This window comes from Saccoglossus kowalevskii, chromosome 16, assembly GCF_978046115.1.
Source record: "Saccoglossus kowalevskii chromosome 16, keSacKowa6.1, whole genome shotgun sequence".
NCBI classification, from domain to species: Eukaryota; Metazoa; Hemichordata; class Enteropneusta; family Harrimaniidae; genus Saccoglossus; species Saccoglossus kowalevskii.
Genome location: NC_140656.1, coordinates 32,184,608 through 32,205,444, shown reverse-complemented (window position 1 = coordinate 32,205,444; position 20,837 = coordinate 32,184,608). Strand labels below are relative to the sequence as shown.

At 34.3% G+C, this 20,837-nt stretch overlaps 2 protein-coding genes across 2 annotated transcripts in view; one reads left to right on the top strand and one right to left on the bottom strand.

Annotated features, from left to right (window-relative positions):
* The window catches only part of LOC144346426 (uncharacterized), a 106,423-nt gene extending 102,914 nt beyond the window's left edge, over positions 1–3,509 (top strand). The window contains 4 exon segments of the mRNA XM_085490995.1: positions 463–1,575; positions 1,807–1,994; positions 2,555–2,768; positions 3,196–3,509. Of these exon segments, the coding sequence (XP_085347121.1) occupies positions 463–1,575; positions 1,807–1,994; positions 2,555–2,768; positions 3,196–3,282 (1,602 nt within the window). The 3' untranslated portion in view covers positions 3,283–3,509.
* A 5,359-nt stretch (positions 3,510–8,868) lies between these two features.
* Positions 8,869–20,837, bottom strand: part of LOC100366953 (uncharacterized) — a 151,938-nt gene continuing 139,969 nt past the window's right edge. Inside the window, exons 74-85 of the mRNA XM_085491379.1 lie at positions 20,432–20,615; positions 20,007–20,162; positions 19,565–19,796; positions 18,948–19,027; positions 18,704–18,811; positions 16,637–16,787; positions 15,907–16,049; positions 15,385–15,476; positions 13,830–14,942; positions 13,477–13,676; positions 12,533–12,728; positions 8,869–11,740 (exon numbers count right to left, since the gene is read on the bottom strand). Of these exons, the coding sequence (XP_085347505.1) occupies positions 11,654–11,740; positions 12,533–12,728; positions 13,477–13,676; positions 13,830–14,942; positions 15,385–15,476; positions 15,907–16,049; positions 16,637–16,787; positions 18,704–18,811; positions 18,948–19,027; positions 19,565–19,796; positions 20,007–20,162; positions 20,432–20,615 (2,742 nt within the window). The 3' untranslated portion in view covers positions 8,869–11,653. The remainder of the gene's footprint in view (positions 11,741–12,532; positions 12,729–13,476; positions 13,677–13,829; positions 14,943–15,384; positions 15,477–15,906; positions 16,050–16,636; positions 16,788–18,703; positions 18,812–18,947; positions 19,028–19,564; positions 19,797–20,006; positions 20,163–20,431; positions 20,616–20,837) is intronic.

Here is a 20,837-nt window from a genome sequence, read left to right as displayed (position 1 = left end):
ACTTATAGCCAAATGGTGATGCAGAATAATCGCCTGTCTTCGTTGGTGCGGTTACTTATAGAAGAAAGGTGCTTTGTCGTGTCAGAAGTCGATTCTTGTCTTGCATGTTGGTATGTTCGTAATATGCATTAAATTCGATCCCAGTATTCAATGCCATCCATCATTAGTTTAAATCTAAATTTAAATTGTCGTTAAGACCTTTGCATTTATGTGTCCTGCAACCTCAACTGTTCATTCACATTCTTGGTTTAATTGCTATCACATTTTGCAAGGGCACAATCATTAGTTTTGTTATTCTTAAACGTGCCAATGCTGTTACAAACTGCTCAATTATTCTATCCCATTTGAATTTCGTACGAACAATAATCGTGTTTACCACTTTTCTTCCATTCTGTAATTGGATCAAATAGGATCGGGATATGAATGAATGTTAATAAGGACATATTGTATTTTTATCTACAGATATGCTCCACTACATATGCTCCAGAAGAATTCAGACTTGCACGTAATCGTAAACGTCGTCAGGCACCATCAGAAAACACTTTTAGTGGTCCAACCTCCTTTGTTCAGGCCAATGTAAACAACGAATACCAGAACACACCTCCTACCATCGTATCAGATACCACTATATTTATGGCAGAGGACAGTGGCACTGTTCATTTCACGATTAGAGCCACTGATGCGGAATCAGATATCATAGTATTTAGAGTTAACGAAAGTTGTCCATCACCACAACTTGGATCAGCTGACCTCAATCTAGATGGTACATTTACCTATAGACCCTGCCAAGATTGCTATGGTGAAGACACATGTTATTTCATTGCTTTTGAGCAGAGATCTGATAATATTGATTCCCTGTCTGTGGATGGTGTTTTGACGATTATGATCACACCACAAAATGATCTTCCAAAACTGTTCATCGTTGTGAACGGTTATAATTTAATTGGAGATCAAACATCCACTTTGGAATTGACTATGGAGCAGCGTCGTCTAGAGAATGTCCAATATCAGGATATGATAATCACAGTTGGTGCTTGGGATGTTGATGTTGAGGATGTACTTACTTTGTTATTTGAGATGCCATTGCACGGTGAGTTAGAAATAACTGAACAAAAACGCAACTTTACTTTCGTTGATGCAAACTGTACTGATGATAACAGGGACAGTGGTTCTATATGGCAGCCTGAGTGGACACTATTAGCATATCCATGTGATATGACAAACCCATATGAAATACATCGACAAGCCTGGGTAGCAAGCCTCATCAGATACCGTCCCAACGATTATTACTATGGTAATGATGAGTTAAAAATCACTGCAGAAGATTTTCTTGGAGCGAAGTCTGAGATTGTGACTGTGAAATTGTATATCAAGGAAAATAAATGTTCCCAAAACGGGAAATGTGTTGGACCAGAGTCTGATCCAGACTGTACCAGTGAGGCACGTAGTGAGGGATTTGATTCTTTGGGATATGCATGCAATTGCTCTATAGGATATGAAGGGAAGTACTGTGAAAGTGACTTTGATGACTGTGCTTCCAGTCCGTGCCAATGGAACTATACATGTATTGATCAGGTGAGCGTCACCGCTAACAATTTATTTAAACATGGTTACAATATAATACTAGTGTTCTGCTGGCTGCGAACACTGTATACCACATGTAGAGGGTTCTATGCTTACTCTTTACTCTCTTTTGCTTTAAATTTATTTATTCACTATTTACTTGAAAGGGCTACAAAGGTTATCCTATGGCCTTTTATTTTCCAATAGCATATGGCTGACTTATAATAATTTCATAATTTTCAGGTGAACAGCCACGTTTGTTATTGCGACGCCAATTGGCCATGTGCACATTTGTTGTCAACTGGTCAGATTGTCGGTATATCCATTGGTGTAATCGTCGTTGTTGCACTGATACTTATCATCGTATTGATTAGATATAGTAAACAGAGACAAAAGAGTCCCAAGAAGGATAAAGTAGCTAAAATAACTAGGTACAGCTTTTACACATGTCATACCAATACATATATCATCCGAATGCTCGCTTACGTCCCATATACAGGCAAACAGAATACAATGTTGAAAAACACACTAGCTCAATATTCAATACCTGATTTTGTGATAATTGTTTGCATACTGATAAAATGGTTTTGAAATTGTTTTGTTAAATGGCAATTATAAAAATACAAGGTCAGCTACACAATTCTGCTGATGTTTATCTTTGCAAAGTATTTCCCACATGCATTAAATGAATCAGTATAATAGGTATATACATCGGCAAATTTTAGGTGTTTTTGTTAACATGTATGAATACTTATTTCGCAAACTTTGTTGCTTAGAACTGATAACGAAATGGCTACAGTCTATGGGCAAAAACTAGGCTGCCCTAATGTAATCGAATAATTAACACATTTGAATTGCCTGAAAAATACAAAACAACTATCAAACTGGAAAACAAAGGTGAAGAATGTATAGAACCCCAGAAGGGTATTATTATTTTGATTCCTGCATATGTGGGTACCTTCATTACTGGATTGTATTTTGTTTTGTGCAGTCAGTCGCAGGCACGTTCCGGTGAAATCTTTCCTAACCATCGACTTTGGTTCACTGATGGCAGACCTGACACGTCAAAACAGATGACAGCATTCAAGAACCCAGTGTATGGAGACGCAGCTCTGGGCCCTGCATCAAATGCATTCAAATTATCTAGTGGTATGACCAGTAAGCTGGAAGATGATAGATATGTCAATTTATCTCCCCCTGGCAAGGTAGAAATCACAACATATTCGTAGTCATCAAATGAATTTACGGGTTCAAGAACACAAAACGAATGACTAACAAACAATCGGGGTAATGCCCTTGAATCTCGTTCCAAATTGTAATGATATTCAAAACCTAGAATTGATGTATGGTAAGATGTACAAGTGTTTCCTAAAATGCCAAATACAAGTTTTCCAATATCTTTATCATACATAAATTTATAAATTAAATATGTAGAAAATAGATATTCATGATTTCACTTTCGACGAAAGAAAAATCCAGTGAATATAACACTGACAATGAAAATTACTTTCTGCCATAAGTCATATCTAAATTTTTCAGGAGAACAGGTTTTAAATGATTCAATATTTGTGAAATTGGCCTGAAAATCCCTGACTTATGTGATATTCATGCGTCTTATTTCCTTATTTTTAGGACGATGAAAGAAGTTCTCAGGATACGAATACATTCTATGAGAATATCGGTTATAAGACATTCCCGGAACCCGATTATTATGACTAATCCCACAAAGCAATGTTTACTTTGATTACACCAATCACATTCATGAAATGCAATGCAATGATTCCACAAACTTTCTGTCAGATGACAATATGTTTTTTTTTTTAATTTATGGTCAATTTATTTCACTGCTTAGCTTTTCGCAATTTTCCTTATATGAAATGTATACCATTTTGAAAACATACAATTTTAAAGTAGATATTTGTAATACATTTAGGTAATCATGGTAATGCATTGTTATAAATATAAGTGTGTATGAATTTTAGTATTTATGTTTGGTACTGTATGATAGTTACACTGGAAGATGATTCACTTGAAAATGCTTTTCTTGTAAGACACATCAGAGTCTTCGTTCCATAAAACAATGATATTTTCTTGTACGCATGTGCAATTGTTTAGTACGTAAAACAACAGTAATACACCTGCCTATTAAAGGGTCCATAGCACCAAGAGCCAAATGATTTCCAAGACTTTTCCAGACCTTTTCCAAAACTTCCTTGCATTTTTCCAAGACATTTTGTCCTTAAATTCAGGCCAACATCATCACCAAAGCTCATCAAAGTTCTGAGGATATGGTAGTTCTCTGAAGAAAACGGGCCTTTCTAAAATAAATTAATAACTATGAAGAAATGTAAAGACTTGTTAAAGATTTCTTTATTTTACCTGTAATTTAAAAACAATTCAAAGACTTTCAAGACCTTAAAAAATCCAAAGACTTTCAAAGGAGTTTCCCAATGCTATGGACCCTGTAATAGTGATATTGATTTGTCACTCAAAGAATACTGTTGTGTATTCTGCAAACACAACATTTTAGTTTATGATAAATCATAATCCGATTTGACCTAAAGTATGGAGTATCGAACAACAATATTAAAATGTATGTTTTTCGTCTATGAGTAAAACTCGTTATTTTATGCATGGACATGATATGCATCATTTCTCAGTATCTGAAATACCATGCATGACGTATGTTTGATTCGGCCGCCATAATACTGTTTTTTAAAACTTAAAGTGTCGACAGATGTTGTTGTTCTATAGTGTGAAATGTTCTTTGCTCTGCTGAAATATGTCACGAGTTTCAAATTTTAGATGAAAATCTCATCTCTGTCGACATATTTCCATAGCACAATGATTGAAACAACTCAAAACGTCCCGAAATCACATGAGATATTGGAGATACCGAGAATGAAATATAATCTGTAAATGGGACTTGATCATATTCAAATTAGAATGTCCAATCCTTGCATTTATCAGTATTAAATGCGAACTCGTAGGTAGCTAATTATTGAGATAAGTATTAATTTTGTCAATCGTGCTTTTTCATATTCTTTCAAGTTTTGTTTAAAACGATTTTATTAATCAAGGGTATACTACTATTATTAATCAGATATGGTGAATGGGCAACTGATTATTTAGTTGTCAATAGCAGCATATTTTTGTAAGTATATGCAGCTTTGAATCATATATAATGGGTTGGTAGCCTGATTGTTCGTGACATGGTTATCAATTCGATGACTGTTTATAAGCTGGCTACCACCTACCTGGCAACCTATGGCGTTGCTAACTGGCTACTAAGTGCCAGGCAATCCATAGTCAATCTACTAATTGCTTGACAGTCCATGGCCTGGCAATCTAACTACCAATTAATTATAGGTAATAATATATTAAAATAATAAAAAAATAATATATTTATATATATATTGCAGTAAGTGTATGGTAATCAGGGATTCGGTGATTTCTGTTGGGAACAAAAAATTATATTATTCTATCTGGAATGATGTCACTATTGTTTTATGTACCTTGAAATATACAACACTGACTACATGTTTTGCACAAATAAACATTGGGACTGCATGAAAACACTACAATATAATTTAAGCATTGTCAATAGAAAACATGTACCACAACAAACCATGACAGAAGTGCAACACGTCAAAATCATACGAGCCGGGGCTAGTAGTGTTAGAGAATTGATAAGATGTTTTATAAAATGTAGAATTACCACCAGCTGGTACATTACATATACATTATATGTATCAGTGGATGCATCTTGGGACAAGGTTGAAAACCAGGATACTTTCAAACTAGATTCTGTTTTACTAATTCAATGTATATTCATATTAGCACATTGTAATGTTTTGCGCAATAAATGTAGCTTCTTCGATGATTAAGCTATAGTGTTGACAAAATGTTTGCAATCATTGTATTGCCCTATAAATGTTACAATAGTTCATGTTAACAGCTTGGTTTGCCACTGGTTGGAGTACATGCTTGAATCACGATAGATGAGAGTAAAAAATGCAAATCGCAATATAGGTGTGGTTAATTTACTATACAATACGTTTGTACAAGATCATTGTATAAAATATTAACCATCATATTCAATCATATCAATACATATCAAAACGAGTCCCCGCAGTACAGGTGGATAAATGATTATGATTTTCGAATCGACTATGTGAACACATGGTCAATTTGTTGAGTGAGCTAAGTGGGTTATGCGTGACTGAATCCAACAAATATCCCACTATGAGATATAAATGTAGCATGACATGTTAATGAATCGACTTCCAATACAAGAGTCGTCCAGTTCTAAAGTCGGCCTGTCGGTGACAGTATTGTATACGCGTATCAATATTAGTTTCAAATACATGTCCTGCTATTTACAGTTATGGATGACAATTTCAAATTGGCATTTGTGCACCGATTCCATTTAACATTGACGTATATATATCGATGTTTATTTTAAATTAACGTGCTTCCAATTATGGTGAATTATTTCAACATGTTAATGATGTACAAGTTATTTTCAAAAGAATGGATAGGAATGTTGGTTTTAATGTCCGTGCTTGTTCCAATGTATTGATACATTGTACTATTATAATCTGTCTGTCCAGACTCTTAATATGTTCATTCGGCATGTATTTAACTTTTCTAGTTTAATGAATGAAACCACATGCACTGGCTTGTGCCACGGTTACTAGAAACCGTGCTTGCGCTAATAATATATGTCCAATCGTTGTGCACCTGACTCAAAACATGATCATGTGGAGCATATTTTGTATCAAATTACAATTTATTTTGCATTTTTGTTTAAAAAAATAGATCTTTGAAACCGTTTGATTCGACATTTGCACTAAACTACCGAAATCCTATCTTTTCTTCATAATTGTTTTTGAAATTATGACAATTCAACAGTCTGACTTTATACAAATTAATTTTCCAATAGAAAGCTAGAACACTGAAAATTTGCATCGCTACCATGGTAATATATTTATGCGTCAAACATAAAGGTTCACGTTTTCATAAATAATTGGACAGATATTATTAGCACAGGCCGGCACCTGTACGTTCATTCATAAGTAGAGAAGTTAAATGGCAATTAAATAACCACTGATTAGATTTTCTTCAACAACATCCCCCAACTTGTTTGAAATTAGTAGCAGGTTAGCCGAGATTTGTTGCTAAATTAACTGGACTGTCATGAATTTGTTTTTGCGTATCTGTTGACCGACTTAATTAGCTGATTATTAGCTGAATTGCTGTGTCTGTCATCGTTTAGGCCTATTTGAAGTTTTGGACGAAACTTGGCTCAGTGATTTGGAACTAATTACCAGATAACCGCCGCTATTCAGACTACTCATTCTGACAGTTGGTACCCGTAGTTATTAATGTAGTGAACGATTAATCAAAGATATGACGTATTCAGTACTTAGTGTGATTGGCTTTATGATTGAAAGTTACGCCCTAGAGTCTTTATTCTGTTTTGTAATTGGTTAGAGTTTTGAAAATGAATAAAGAGAGTTTGAGTTGGTCTTGGGGAGTACAGCACGACAGACGCAGTAGAGAGAGTGCAGTCCTGGAGAGCCTTGGGGCGAGTGTTGACGCAGTCTAAGAGAGTCTTGGGCCAGCCTTGCGATAGTCTTGGGGATTTTTCCCCAGGGCGCTGTGTCTTATAGAGGGCTCGATTGACCGACTAAGAGGAGAGCTGAAACGTATTTCGTTGTGTGTGTCTTATTTGACTGTAAAGTATAAGTGACTTTCCCGATCCCGTACCTCAAGGGGACGAGATATAGAGACGAGACGAGATTCCCCCCTGACAAGTGTGGAGAACCCCGAGAGAAGAGAATTTTCCCCCTGATAGGACTACCACTTCTCAGTCAAAACCACGATCTTCCGAATGTTAGACAGGCCCGCCAACGATTGTGCTAGACATTTTGCTAACGCTTTGTCATTCATTTATATATTTTCATTTTTCCAACTTGTGGATCGATTCTTATAAAGAGTTTCCCTTACACGGACCGATCAATTATATGCATGTTGAGGTACAGACTTGGCTGCCATGAAAACAATTTCGGGAATGATTGTTCATGTACAACCGACTAAAAAGGTTATAAAATGAATTCTCAAATGGCTATCATTTAGATTTTGAGAGAGACGTCGATGTGGTTGGCAGAAAAACTGCAATTTCGAGATTGATTAATAAGTTGTAAGTGGATTTTCGTGACATTTTCAGAAAGGGTCGTCTTTCAGCTTGGTTGAAACACTCTGTTCATTGTTTGTCTAAACAAAAGGTTACATAACAAACTTATGCAGCAATGTGAAGCCAGACAATATATAAATTCACGAGCACCCTGCACTGAAATTACTGAAAATGATCGTGGCATAGTCAATTTCACAGTAAACGGTACTAATTTGAAAATAAACACTATTAACAAAAGAGCATCGACTAGTAAACATATGGAAATTGTCACACATTCCTAAATCACTTGTTTAGAATGCGTACAATGCAAGTATATAACAACTCCACTAAACCTAGATCCAATATTTCATGATTAAAAGTATCAAATGCCGGGTAATTTGTATTAATACCTGACGGTGTTGCACTACACAATACTAATACCGATTAGCAGTTAATGTATCATTTCTCGTAAATCAATAAAAGACGTGTTGGGCAAGTACAAAGCTACCATGTCACATACACCGTATTCTGAAAATGTCATGTTAAAGCCTACAATACAATTTATATGAACCATAGCTGATAGGATATCGTATTCATTATACATTATGCATCATCACGCGTAAGTACTTTCGAAGTTTACAAATTACACTATGTATGTTTTGATTAAGATATTTCAGTGTTAGTAATTGTTATGTTTTTAAAACAGTCTTGTATATTACTGTGTATAATATGTAGAAATATACTATGAAGACCATAACTATAACTCGTGCTAATCTGATTTTCTTTTTCAAAGTATATTTCCGAGAAACATGCCTGTCATATCGGATTCTTAAATAATAAATTACTAGGATTGAACTTACAAGTGACCACATGACCTGCCAATATCTGAAAAAATACTATACTAATTTGAAGAAAAGTGTATAGTAATATAGCGGTCATATTGGAATTATGCAAATATCGAAAGTTCAAATCATTGTTTTTAGGAACGTTTCAGTAAGTTCAAATCACTTTATGTCTCATTTAATAATGAGAGGTGTAGATGTACATTACAGGAATATGTAGACGGCAAAATGTGATCAAGAACTTTCTTTGTTGGGAATATTTGGTGAAGTAAACAGTATAGGCTATTGTGCATTCTAGAAGCTACATTTATTGCGCAAAGTATTACAATGTATTTAAAATTAGAATGAATAGAGAAAACAGAAATTATTTGCAAGTAATTCTGGATTTCAGTCCTGTTTCATCCCCAAGATCCACCAACAAAGAAACACAATTTAAATTGTACCTTTAAGTTAGTAAAATATTTTTCAAGAAATACTGTGGGCGTATGTTTCTGTAATTTAGTTACTGGTGGCAAGGATAAATCTTATCAGATTCTTGGATTCAGTTGGACAAATGCAGACCAAAGCAAGTTGGACAGACGATTTCTATTTTCAATACATTTCCCGAACCAATTGAAACAAGACAATAATTTCATATCGCCACACAAAATAAACTTGTTTGCAACATTCCATACAATTGCAGCACATTGATAGCATTCCACATAGATATCTAGGGCATAAATACAGAACTGAATATTTAGTTTTGACCCACGCTTATGCTCCCAAACAAAGTCATATAATCAAGAGCTATCATAAACTTATTAACAAGTATTCATAATTTGACTATCAGAATCATCAAACAGTCTTTAGGCAAGAGTTTTTTTTGTACCCCCCATCCCTAACCCTAACTCTTAACACTCACTCCCAGTTACCCAATTCATTTGTATATGCCCTCTCTAGATAAATATACATGTTCTTAGGAGGGGAGGAGTGCTGGAGGGTAAGGTTAGGGTTAAGGATGGGGGGCACAAAAGGAACTCTTTCCAGTCTTTAATTCATCTTGCATCAAGGTGTTTTTCGCCATATTTAATTCTAGAACATTGCCCAGTAGTGTAAACTCGGCAGGACTCAATAAATGTTACGTTAATTACACACAAATAACAAATTGATTCTGTGATGAAAGAAACACAGAACATTGTCACTTCAACTGTCGCACAGGTTATCATACTGCTAACATGAAGCCAAGCATATTACAGTGGAGTGACATTGATTGCGAATCACATTATACAATTAGTAGTTTAGTTAATGCAACTATAAACTGAAGTATACAATGTACATTGATTGTACAAGTAATATGCATTTGTTGCATGTAATGACTCGCTTCATTTCTATTTTATCTATTCATAAGTTCTATTATATATGAGTAAAGTATTACAAAGATTTACAACTTATTAAAAGCTACAATGTACGGATTAAGAGTCCTCTGTTGGAAATCAGAGTCAGACCATGCCTAAAATATTGAGGAAATTGCTACCCAGGCCACGGATTGTCAAGCCAGATTGCCAGGCCATGGATTTTCATAGAATTGGTAGCCAGATATTCAGTTACTCATCCATCATACTTGATTCACATGATAAGTAGTAGATCTTTGAATGATTTTATCTTCAAAATAAAATAAAATCTGGATAGTTATGCAAAAGCAAGATTAGCAAAACTACTCTTTTTATATATCTTGGTAACTGTGATATTCTGATCGGAATGTTGAGCCCATGTTTCTTCTACAAATCATATTTCTATTCTCTCAAATTCCAATTCATTCAACATTGCATCAGGAGAAAAAAACAGAGAAGACATTTGTACTAACAAAACTATAACACATTCATCATCATTGCCAATTATTATCTTCGCTGTTTTTTTTTTAATCCATTTCTTGTTAAAAATGAAACGCAAGCTAGCCACCAAAAGAAACTTTGCATTTAAGAATTCAGAGCATACTGATTAGCATTATGTGACATCACTTCATGTATACAAGGTCTACATATATTTCTCTTACTGACTGGACTATGTGGTATACTTGTTAGCTGTTTGCTTTGTAATATTGGACTTTTGATGGCTATATATTTGTATATTGTGTGAGTGTGTATTTACTACATAGATCGTAATAGCTCATTGAACTCAGTTACCCCTAGAAGATAGTATGTATCTGGTCAATCTATTTCACAAAATAGATGTACACGCTATTTTATTTTGTTTTTATGAAAATTGGATTTTTCTTTCATTTTTCTAAAATTCTGAAAAAAATTCGTGATAACCAGAAACCTAATATTTTCTAGGTCTCAAATACAAGATATTTCTACTGATTATAATGCATTGCAATAATTAACTACTGTAAAACATGTTGAAAAAGCGGCATGCAATTTTAGCAAATTGTGGTAAAATGACGTAATAGCGAAATGTTGATTTAGCAAATCTCTCTTGTCATTGTTGATTTCTTTGTTTGGCAGCTATTTTGAATTGATAATAAAGTCATTAGCGACATCTTGAAAAAGACATGTTTTACAGTAATCTCAATGTATATGCCAAATTCCTACACTAAAACTCTCCAAACCAAAGTAGTATCAGTATTAAAAATCCATTGTCAAACATAGAAAATTTTCATAGACAATCATATTAATGGACAGTGGTTGTTGATCAACACATTGATTTTTTCACAACGATGTATTAACTATTCAATATGGTGGAAAGTATATGCACTTGTAGAATTGCTTTTGATCTGAGCAAAATGGCTGTAGTGGTCATGGCCAAATATGCAGTGAACCATATTTCGCCTAATATATAAATCTTGGTACCACCTCTTTTTTTCTGCACAGCATTCAAAGTAATATTTCCAAAGAAATGTCAGCATTGCATCTCAACAATCTTCTTCATATGAGGCCCAAATCTGGCTAATGCATGGTACAACACCAATTGCCCTTTATGAATGTCAAGTAGAAGAATAAAATTTCCTTGGAAAATTCTGGCTAAAATATTGGGTTATTTATACACTGAAATCAAATATTAATTGCATTGAATTACAGTAGAAAACATTGCATTAGTTATTATAATCGGGTTCCGGGAATGTCTCATAACCAATATTCTCATAGGATATATCTGATTTCTGAGAACTTCTCTTCGGGTCCTAAAATAAATCAAATAAGATATGTATGAAAATATTGACTAAAGTTCTAAAAGGATACACATGTATATGCAATTGGTGTGACATGCCATGAAGATCAAATTTAAAGTTGCATGAATTTCAAATGCAAACATGCAGCCTCTCGACTTAGATAGCTCTGTTGTTAGCAATGCACATTTCAATTGAAAAACTGAACAAATCGTTAGAAAAAACTGAAGACATCAGTAAACAAGCAGCCTCTCGGCTGAGATAGCTCCGCTGTTAGCAATGCACATTTTAATTAAAGAACAGAAGATATCGTTAGAAAATGAACAATATGTATAGTATCAGAGCAATGGGACTTGCTTTTTTCAACAAGAATTCAAAAATATCACTTCTCACCGAAAAGGACAAAAATATTCATCAAAATTAGAGAATTGAAGATATCATCATGAAATGAACAAATCCAAGAGAGGACCACATGTAGTACCTATATATGTAATATCAAAGCAATTGGACTTGCGGTTTTTAAAATGGCAAAAATATTCATCAAAATTAGAGAATTAAAGATATCATCATGAATTGAACAATCTAAGAGAGGTCTAAACCAAGTATCAAAGCAATAAGAGTTGTAGTTTTCAAGAAGAAGTTGAAAATGTAAAAAGTTGACACGAATGACGGTACCCTTCTTCTGACTTTGTCCGAGTAGGGACTAAAAATAAGCCTTAAATTTGGTAATGATAAATGTTTTTGAAAACTTGTTTTATATAATATTGTAGCTGGTTTTGAAATGGGTCTAGATTCCAGGTCCATTACCTTGCTAGCAAGACCACCAGCAGGTGATTTCACATATCTATCATCTTCTGGTTTACTGGGCATACCACTATCAGTCACAGTGGCACCATACATTGGGTTCTTGAAAGTTGTCATCGGTTGCGGCATCTCAGGTCTTCCATCTTGGAACCACATTTTATGCCTAGGAAAGATTTCACCAGAACCAGCCTGAGACTGACTGCAGGAAATAAAAAACATTATTTCAGATGAAGTAGGTGCAAAAATATCATGGATTCAAAATGAAATAATGCTATTACAGGTTGGAAATATATATTTTGATTATCTGTAAATAGTATCTGGTCCAGTGGGCAAACATAAATTCTAAAAATGGTGAGCTTGGCTAGCTAAAACACTGAACATTCTATATCAAATGCATACATTTTAAAATGTTGATATGTTCTATGGCATGAGTTCTATATTACCAAGTTTAACAGGATGCACAAAGTTTTATAATGATGTGTTTCATGGGATGTAAAGTGTTCCATATCGATGCTATATTTTTAAAATGCAGATGTGCAAACAAAATTCCTAATTTGAATAATTTCACTGTTTTGCCAATCTTCTTGACTTCATACACCAAGTTGAGAAATATAATGATCATTGTATAGTGTTAACTGTGCACAAATCTGTCACAATAAATTCTAGAAGTGCATTAAAATGTCCTGATGTACCCCAGTGTCATGCAAAGATTGATTTGATGCATGTGAGCAAAATGCTGCAAAGATAATCATGCAAATTAACTCATTAATATACAGATTTGTACACACTATTTGTTATACCAAATACAATGAATATGCAAAAATTATATAATCATTTAATGCACATACAAATCACACCTGTTTTTTATTTATAGCTGATGACCTTTTTTATGTGTACAACGGATGCACAAGATGTAGACATGTCTAAACTATGACAATTAAACATACCTTGTTAATTTAGCTATTTTATCCTTCTTGATCTTTCCATGTTTTTTTTGTCGTTGTTTGCTATATATAATCAATACCATGATACCTATCAGTGCAACAAAAACGATCACACCAATGGATATACCAACAATCTGGCCGGTTGACAACAACTGTGCACATGGCCAATTGGCATTTTCACAGTAACAAACATGGCTGTTCACCTGAAAAATATAATTTTTTTGAAAATGTTGCAAATGTAAAAAGAATAATAGACATGGCAAAAATTCTAATTTACTGATTGCCAAGACACTGTTACATGCCATACACACTTATTGCATTAATTAATAGTGTCATAACAGTTAAATGTTAATCACCTGATCAATACAAGTATAGTTCCATTGACACGGTCTTGAAGCACAGTCATCAAAGTCACTTTCACAGTACTTTCCTTCATATCCTATAGAGCAATTGCATGCATATCCCAAAGAATCAAATCCCTCACTACGTGCCTCACTGGTACAGTCTGGATCAGACTCTGGTCCAACACATTTCCCGTTTTGGGAACATTTATTTTCCATGATATACAATTTCACAGTCACAATCTCAGAGTTCGCTCCAAGAAAATCTTTTGTGGTGATTTTTAACTCATCATTACCATAGTAATAATCGTTGGGACGGTATCTGATGAGGCTTGCTACCCAGGCTTGTCGACTTATTTCATACGGGTTTGTCATATCACATGGATATGCTAATAGTGTCCACTCAGGCTGCCATATAGAACCACTGTCTCTGTTATCATCAGTACAGTTTGCATCAACGAAAGTAAAGTTGCGTTTTTGTTCAGTTATTTCTAACTCACCGTGCAATGGCATCTCAAATAACAAAGTAAGTACATCCTCAACATCAACATCCCAAGCACCAACTGTGATTATCATATCCTGATATTGGACATTCTCTAGACGACGCTGCTCCATAGTCAATTCCAAAGTGGATGTTTGATCTCCAATTAAATTGTAACCATTCACTACAATGAACAGTTTTGGAAGATCATTTTCTGGTGTGATCATAATAGTCAAAACACCATCCACAGACAGGGAATCAATATTATCAAATCTCTGCTCAAAAGCAATGAAATAAAATGTGTCTTCACCATAGCAATCTTGGCAGGGTCTATAGGTAAAAGTACCATCTAGATTGAGGTCAGCTGATCCAAGTTGTGGTGATGGACAACTTTCGTTAACTCTAAATACTATGATATCTGATTCTGCATCAGTGGCTCTAATCGTGAAATGAACAGTGCCGCTGTCCTCTGCCATAAATATAGTGGTATCTGATACAATGGTAGGAGGTGTGTTTTGGTATTCGTTGTTTACATTGGCCAGAACAAAGGACGTTGGGCCACTAAAAGTGTTTTCTGATGGTGCCTGACGACGTTTACGATTACGCGCAAGTCTGAATACTTCTGGAGCATATGTAGTGGAGCAAATCTGTAGATAAAAATACAATACCTATAATTACAACCTTGCTTGATACGTTTACCCTACAGTAACACTGGTAAAAGTGATTGTGCCCATGGGTGCTGTCTAGTGGGATTGAAACTGCCCACTCTGAACATATAGTGTATAGTAAAATAAGATACCAATAATATTACAAAAAATCACAAAAAGAATTATTAATATTTGATTATGTGGTCTTCAGTTAATACTACATACCATGCATAAATCTCAACATCCCTTATAAAATAATATATTATGAATTGAATTAAAACTTCTGAAATAACATGAAAATAAATGTGCTAACTTTTTGGAAGGAAGGATGATAAGTATACACAACTAGCAGCCTGTTGATTTAAATAATAGCTCTTCTCAAAGGCAAGAAACATAACGCATATATAGGTCCATGAGTTGACTAGCCAATGTTTCCACTCACCTGGGTTGTGATTGTCCCTTGGTCTAAATCATAATAGTATTGATCAAATGTATCAGCACATGTATGGCTTGCATCATGCCATTCTTCATACTCTAAAAAACAATATGTATTCATGACTATACGTTGTATACATGTATTGCGAAACCCATATACACTTATGGTAAGAAGAGGCCATTCTTACAGGGCATACCTAAAATAGATTTATCACATAAGTTTATATTCTTCAAGCTCACAGTGCACACCTATCATAGATAACTATTTTCCAAATCACTGCAGAAAGTCAATGCGGTCTTTTGATTGATATGTTCATTTTGCATTGTTTTTTTATGATATGTTCATAAAATAAAATATAGATTTTTCATTAATACACACACATGAAGATGCATTTCTTTACATATACATTGTAATTTAACACTTACAACCAAAGACATGTAATAAACTGAGGCAAATCTCCCACTAACTGCCACTAATGTAGTCAACTTAGCAATCAGAAAACTCAAAACTAGTCAATTATGTACTAACCTGTATGCCAGTAGATAATGCGAGGTCTTGCATCGGCTTTGAACTCAGACATATTGAATGACATTGTGATATTTATTTTGCCATTGGTACTGAAGTCACCAAGTAAGTTAACATAAAATGCACTGCCATGAATTTTTTCAATTCTGAAAGAATACCAGAAAGTGTTAAAATAAACAGAGATAAATAGTCTTTTACAAAATATCTTCCTAAATAGGCTTTAAATGCTAGCAGTGTGTAAATAACAAACCTAAACATAGATCTGTTTACGAGAGTCATTTCAAAACATTTACAAGTCAAAAAAAATGATTGGCTAGACAAAACAAGCGACCTGATGGTCAAAATAGCTCCACTGTTCTACAAGAACACTGTGAAACCAAAACGAGCAATGCACACCCACAAGACTTCTTGAAAACTACCAGCTCATTTGATACCAAGTATCAAAGCATTTGAGCTTGTAGTTTTCAAGACAAATGAAAAATAGCAATTTTTTACCAAAAGTGACAAAAATATTCACCAAAAATACAGAATTGAGGATATCAAAAGGTATAAAGAGAATGTAAACATATTTTGATGAAAAATATTTCAGATCTGAATTTGTCTCATTATTACTGGCAAGACATACAACAGTTTCTACTTTAAGAACATTCAAAATATAATAGCGATATGAACAGTTGAAAAGTCATTATAAGAAAACTAAATGAACTGTATGTAGGTATAATCACTACAACACCTATTAGTCAAAGCTCTACTAATTGAATCTTTTGTGTTTTCTGGGTCCACAATAAATGATCTATATTCATTAGATGCATCTGATCCATATTCTTTGGAGAGATCTTCTGGTGTCAATATCCCAGCTGCCATCGAAGAACCTGCTGGTAATCCTGAATCAAAAACAAAAGTGAGAAATATACAATTAATACAAGTCAGATGCTCATATCATCTTAGTAACTGGTGAAAATGTGTCCTATCATCTTAGTGACTGGTGAAAATGTGTCCTATCATCTTAGTGACTGGTGAAAATATGTCATATCATCTTAGTGACTGGTGAAAATGTGTCCTATCATCTTAGTGACTGGTGAAAATGTGTCCTATCATCTTAGTGACTGGTGAAAATATGTCATATCGTCTTAGTGACTGGTGAAAATATGTCCTATCATCTTAGCAACTGGAGAAAATGTGTCATATCATCTTAGTAACTGGTGAAAATGTGTCCTATCATCTTAGTAACTGGTGAAAATGTGTCCTATCATCTTAGTGACTGGTGAAAATATGTCATATCGTCTTAGTGACTAGTGAAAATGTGTCCTATCATCTTAGTAACTGGTGAAAATGTCTCATATCATCTTAGTAACTGGTGAAAATGTGTCCTATCATCTTAGTGACTGGTGAAAATGTGTCCTGTCATCTTAGTGACTGGTGAAAATGTGTCCTATCATCTTAGTGACTGGTGAAAATGTGTCATATCATCTTAGTGACTAGTGAAGATGTGTCCTATCGTCTTAATGAATCGTGAAAATGTGTCATATCATCTTAGTGACTGGTGAAAATGTGTCATATCATCTTAGCAACTGGTGAAAATGTGTCCTATCATCATAGTGACTGATGAAAATGTGTCCTATCATCTTAGTAACTGGTGAAAATGTGTCCTATCATCATAGTGACTGATGAAAATGTGTCCTATCGTCCTAGTAACTGGTGAAAATGTGTCCTATTCTCTTACTGACTGGTGGAAATGTTTCTTACCATCTCATCGACTGGAGAAAATGTGTCATATCATCTTAGTAACTGGTGAAAATGTGTCCTATCATCTTAGTGACTGGTGAAAATGTGTCCTATCATCTTAGTAACTGGTGCAAAATGTGTCCTATCATCTTAGTAACTGGTGCAAAATGTGTCCTATCATCTTAGTGACTGATGAAAATATGTCATATCATCTTAGCAACTGGTGAAAATTTGTCCTATCATCTTAGTGACTAGTGAAAATGTGTCCTATCATCTGAGTGACTAGTGAAAATGTGTCCTATCATCTTAGTGACTGGTGAAAATGTGTCATATCATCTTAGTGACTGGTGAAAATGTGTCATATCTTAGCAACTAAAGAAAATGTGTACTATCATCTTAGTTACTTGTGAAAATGTGTCTTATCATCTTAGTGACTGGTGAAAATGTGTCATAACTGGTGAAAATGTGTCCTATCGTTTCGTGACTGGTGAAAATGTGTCATATCATCTTAGCAACTAATGAAAATGTGTACTATCATCTTAGTTACTTGTGAAAATGTGTCCTATCATCCTAGTGACTGGTAAAAATGTGTCCTATCATTTAGCGACTGATGAAAATGTGTCATATATATTAGTGACTGGTGAAAATGTATCATATCATCTTAACGACCGGTGAAAATGTGTGCTATCATCTTTCAGGCTGTTGAAAATGTGTCTTATTCTCTTACTGACTGATGGAAATGTTTCTTATTATCTTAGCGACTGGAGAAAATGTATGCTATCATCTTAGTGACTGGCGAAAATGTGTGCTATCATCTTACCGGCTGTTGAAAATGTGTTCTATTCTCTTACTGACTGGTGGAAATGTTTCTTACCATCTCAGTGACTGGAGAAAATGTGTCATATCAACTTAGTGACTGGTGAAAATGTGTCCTATCATTCTGGTGACTGGAAAAAGGGCTATCAGGGAATTGTGTTAACCCATATCATTACCATAATTCAAGCCCCTATCTATGTAAATGAATGTGAAGAACTAAGTAGCAATTTTTATTGATTATTCACTAATAATTTTATACCTCCTGAAGTAGATATTGTCACTTTTGGTATATCATTATTCTCATCCTGAGTCAAGCTTAGAGTCACATCTTCCCCATTCACTGATGTAACCACTTCATCATCATCACCTATGAAGCAAGATGAAATCGATTACATTATTTTTGCTCATAAAATTGGTGAGATTTTTTTTAACAAAATCACATTACACTGTACTATAATATGACTGACATTGAATATTTAAATTGATTAGAGAATTCTACTTACGAATCATAGCAACTTTTTTAACAGTATAGTCACTGCATTGATGACCTTTGTTACAGACTTTGAGAGAGCTGACCAACACTCTGGAAAAATTCAAGAAACATTCATCATGGTTACCCATAATTTATATCAATTTGTAATTTGGTGGAATAAACTCGTGACATACAAGATCAGAATTCAAGCTCATTCTAAATCTATGAAGTATTGTTTGGAATGTACTACATACATACAATATCTCATGTCTATCAACAACCATTCAACCATTCATGGTCTGTGTAAGAGAATCTGTGTTTTTTTTCTGTGATGGCTCCACTTTCATTAGGTCAGACTCGTGTGTGAAGAATTATTTATTGACAGGCATTGCAGGTGCCAAGATAATCTGGGTAACTATCATTTGACAGCACAATTTTTGTGAATTTTGTTTTGTTTCAATTTGTTAGTACTTCAAGCTGGAAATATGTAATCTAGAGAAAACTTGAAAATTAAAACTATTTCGAACTTTTTTTAAAATTCAAATCTATGGAAATGTAGTTAGTGGTATGAAAACTACAATGAAAGAATATGAACACAAAAAAACAATAATTTATTTTACATGAGACATCTGCATCTACAACACTTACTTTCCTGGCTCCATTAGGAACTTATTGGTATAGACATCAGGTAAACCTAGCTCCAATCTTGTTTCCTCTTCTTCAGGATTTTTCTCTCGCATTGCAGACAGATTAGCAGCTGGGGTCTCACCAATTACTAGGATGCCACTTTCCACATGGACTGAACCTGACGCATTCAATCCAACTTGGACTTCTGGAATTACATCTTCATTGCTGTCATCAGATGACCCTACACTAAAGTCTGAGGATCATAACAAAACAGTAAATAAAACTCTCATAATGCTATGAGATATGATGAAACATAGTAATCCCTTTACTATGCTATACATTACAAGGGTTCATCCAAAAAATGTTCGAAATGAGCATTATAACTCAGAGACAACTACTAAAATAGTACATTATCAGATATTTGCAAATCACTAATTAAGTTGTAATTATTATTTGCACTCACAGTAAGCCTCTATGAGATCATCATCCAATGCATCCCATGACAAACCTACGACATTTTGATCATTGCATCTTTCAATACCATCGCCAAGTGGCTCACCACAGTATGTTGAGGTAGTGGCATTGGAAGTATCAGGTGAATCAGCTATCACAGTCACACCTGAAAAGAAAGTGTTATCATCAACATTATGTGACCAAATTTACTGCCACCAAACCAATTTTGAATACTAAGGAATATATAACAGAAGACAAAAATCTTATAGACCTAATCAGATTCTTTATTGTAGGCACAAGACAATTTAATTGCAGTTAGAAATGAATATGTTTTATTGTAACTTTTGCGTTTGTTTTTTCATAAATCCAAAAGCTTTGTGAATAAGTATTCAAATTACATTATGTTTACATAATTTGTGTACTATTGATATTTACCAGTTGTTGACATGCTACTTTCTAGTCCAGCGTTATTTGTTACTTTTAAAGTTACATAGTAACGATCTCTATTCACGAGATCTAAATCATCATTCAAAGCAAATGACTGCAATCCCACAGATGTGAAGTCTTGTAAGTCAATTCCATGTGGTGTTGTGCCTATAGCAAACTGGATATCTTTGACCTGAAACATACAAGTAACAACTCATCATCAATGACATAGTCCCTGTTTGTATTATAGATGCCAGATATATATATGACCTAATGTGTAATGTATTTGTGATGTTAAAACTTGATTTGTCCAGCCATGTATGATAAATGGCTCTGTGGAACTGTATTTATTTACACTAGACAACTGCCAGTTATCTATTTTATATTTATTCACACCCATGGTCATAATCTGTTG